Source organism: Myotis brandtii, unplaced genomic scaffold (assembly GCF_000412655.1).
Source record: "Myotis brandtii unplaced genomic scaffold, ASM41265v1 scaffold1236, whole genome shotgun sequence".
In the NCBI taxonomy this organism is placed as follows: Eukaryota; Metazoa; Chordata; class Mammalia; order Chiroptera; family Vespertilionidae; genus Myotis; species Myotis brandtii.
Window position 1 is genome coordinate 1034783 of NW_005354316.1, and position 2561 is coordinate 1037343.

General features: G+C 59.1%; 1 protein-coding gene across 1 annotated transcript; it reads left to right on the top strand.

The window, feature by feature from the left end:
• The first annotated feature begins 825 nt into the window (after window positions 1-825).
• LOC102239343 (interferon-induced transmembrane protein 3) lies at window positions 826-2046 on the top strand. Its single transcript, XM_005859241.2, has 2 exons — window positions 826-1229; window positions 1785-2046. The coding sequence occupies exons 1-2, from the start codon at window positions 981-983 to the stop codon at window positions 1974-1976; spliced, it is 441 nt and encodes a 146-aa protein (XP_005859303.1). The 5' UTR covers window positions 826-980; the 3' UTR covers window positions 1977-2046.
• The last annotated feature ends 515 nt before the right edge of the window (window positions 2047-2561 follow it).

The following is a 2561-nucleotide window of genomic DNA, read 5'->3' on the forward strand; positions in this document are numbered from 1 at the left end:
TGCAGGGACAAATGCCGCTCCCTCTGGAGGAAAGGGGCCACGCGCTCACCTGACCAGCTCAGGGCAGGCCTGCGTGGCGGTTGTGCAAACCCAAAGACCTACAATAACCACAAAGGATGGTCTGAAAATTAAATATTTAACTACAAACAGGTTATAGTGGGTAGTCATGTCCTAGGCCAGTATTTTCCCTGATAAAGATCAACTTAGATCTTTACTGAGCCCATTGTCTTTTTGCATCTAAATTAACACTCCTGTGAAATGTCTGGGTAACTTGTAACTTCCCTCCCTCTCCCCCCTGCCCCCCACCCGCCCGGACCGCTCAGGGCACAACAATGGCACCAGGACATTCCCTCATTGTTATGGTTATTAAGTTAATGGTCGACTGCTAACCCTGTTAACTATCCTGTAGCCATCTGTGTAAAGAAGCACATGTCCATCATTTTACTTTTTACCCTATCCCAGCGGTTCCTCCCCTTTGCTTTCTCCCACCTCCCTAATCTATCACCAATGGATTTCCTGTAACCCGCTTAAGTATTTTCCTTTTGATGGTGATTTATAAAAACAAGGTATGAACTCCCCATTCTCCGATTCTGCTTCCCGGCATCATAGGTCCACAGTTTGGCTCAAATACACGCACTAAATTCTTTACAGGTGAATGTTTTTACCTTAACATCCCCTTCAGGGGGTGAGACACACCCCGGGCCCATCACACCCTAATGAGGACCTGGGGTAGCTGACAGGCCAGACTGGAGTGACCGGGACAGGAAGCCCCCCCCTTTCGACTCCCCACCCCACCCCAGGGCTTGGCCTCTCTCTGCTGGGCTTCAGTGCAACCTGACACTCCCTTAGCAGGGACGCCCAACAGGAACACAGCCAAACTCAACTTTGGGGAAAACGAAACAACCAGAAAAAGAAAGCACCACTGAGGCCCCGTTATCCTGGGATCCGCATCCTCAGGCCATCTGCTCCGCTCCGACACCATGAACCGCATATCCGAGCCCTTCTTCTCTGGCGCCCGCGCCGGAGCGTCCCCATCCTACGAGGTGCTCAAGGAGGAACACGAGGTGTCCGTGCTGGGGGGTCCCCAGAGCTCGATGGCAGCGAGGACGACGGTGATCAACATCCAGACTGACACGGTGGTGCCCGACCACATCGTCTGGTCCCTGTTCAACACCCTCTTCTTCAACCCCTGCTGCCTGGGCTTCGTGGCGTTCGCCTTCTCCGTGAAGGTGGGTGCGGGGGATGGGGGGGAGGCAGGGGGACTTCCTGGAAGGCGTGTGCGCCCCACAGGTGTGCTGCCCAGATGACCCTTGGGATTGAGGAGTCCACGTGTGTGTGTTTGTGTGTGTGTGTGTGTGTGTGTGTGTGCAGGTCACGGTGAGGCTGCCTGGGGACGGCAGGGTCAGCCTTTGTCCCCTGGACTCCAAGGAATATCCTGTTGATCAGCCAGAAATTACACTCCTCTGACTCACCATGTGGCTTCAGGGCTCTGGCTAGAAAACAAAAGTTCTCAGAAAACCCTGAGCCCTGGTGGGGAAGAGGCCAGCAAAGGGGCCAGGGCAGGGGGAGAGGAGCCCTGAGGCCCTGGAGAGGCTGAGAGGCTGGGAGGGAGGCCCCCCTGGCCTGTCCTGCTCAGGCTCCAGGGAACAGGGAGGGGGTCGCTGACCTGGCTGAAGGCAGGTGGAGGCTGGTCTGGGCAGGGAGCAGCCAGAGCCCGGCCTGAGTCACAGCACCCGGCTGTCCCCAGGGCCCGTCCACACCCCTCACCATCTCTTCTCCCCCAGTCTAGGGACCGCAAGATGGTGGGAGACGTGATTGGGGCCCAGAGCTATGCGTCCACTGCCAAGTGCCTGAATATCTGGGCCGTGGTCCTGGGCCTCCTTGTCATAATTGGGATCATCATCGCGGTCGTCGTATTTTACACAACTGCACTGAATCGCGGCTACGTGGGTTCCTATCACCTGCCCCAGGACTGAGGCCCTCCCCCTTTCCCAGCTGCTACTCGCACCTGTGCACAATGGAGTTCAATAAAGCACATGTCTGTGACAACGCTGTCTTTCCTCCTGGGGAGGGTCCTGTGAGAGCCCTGCCTGCCCCTGGGACTGAGCCCACCACCACCTGCCCCCTGCCCGCTGCCCAGAGGTCAGGAGGGGCCTGGATCCGAAGCCAGGAGCGGCCAGGCCATCCTCCCTGAGGGAGCACATCTGTCCTGCTCTCGGCCCTCGACCCGCCCCGGACCTGACCCGGGACAGGCATGGTCAGGAGTGTCCCCCCCGCCACTGCCCCTGCCCCTGCCCCACCTCCCAGTCTGTCTCCAGGCTCTTCCCAGAGCATCTGGGGCATCGCCAGTTACGCCTCAACTGCTCAGCCCGCCTCCGCCCCTCCCACCTCCTAGCCCCGCCCACACGCGTGACGCCCTGGAGGCGGTGCTTCACCTCTCCCGGCCCTTCCCACTGAGCCCTCACGAGGCCACGCCCACACAAGTGGCCACGCCCACCGCTCTCCTGCCCCGCCCACCGCCACTCAGTCCCCGCGTTTTCCCACCTGCCTGCCTGTCAGCC

Bases quoted from the DNA above. Each gene is read 5' to 3' on its own strand.
- LOC102239343 (XM_005859241.2), top strand. From the start codon at position 981: ATGAACCGCATATCCGAGCCCTTCTTCTCTGGCGCCCGCGCCGGAGCG. The intron at 1,230-1,784 runs GTGGGTGCGGGG...CTTCTCCCCCAG, and splicing joins CGTTCGCCTTCTCCGTGAAG to TCTAGGGACCGCAAGATGGT.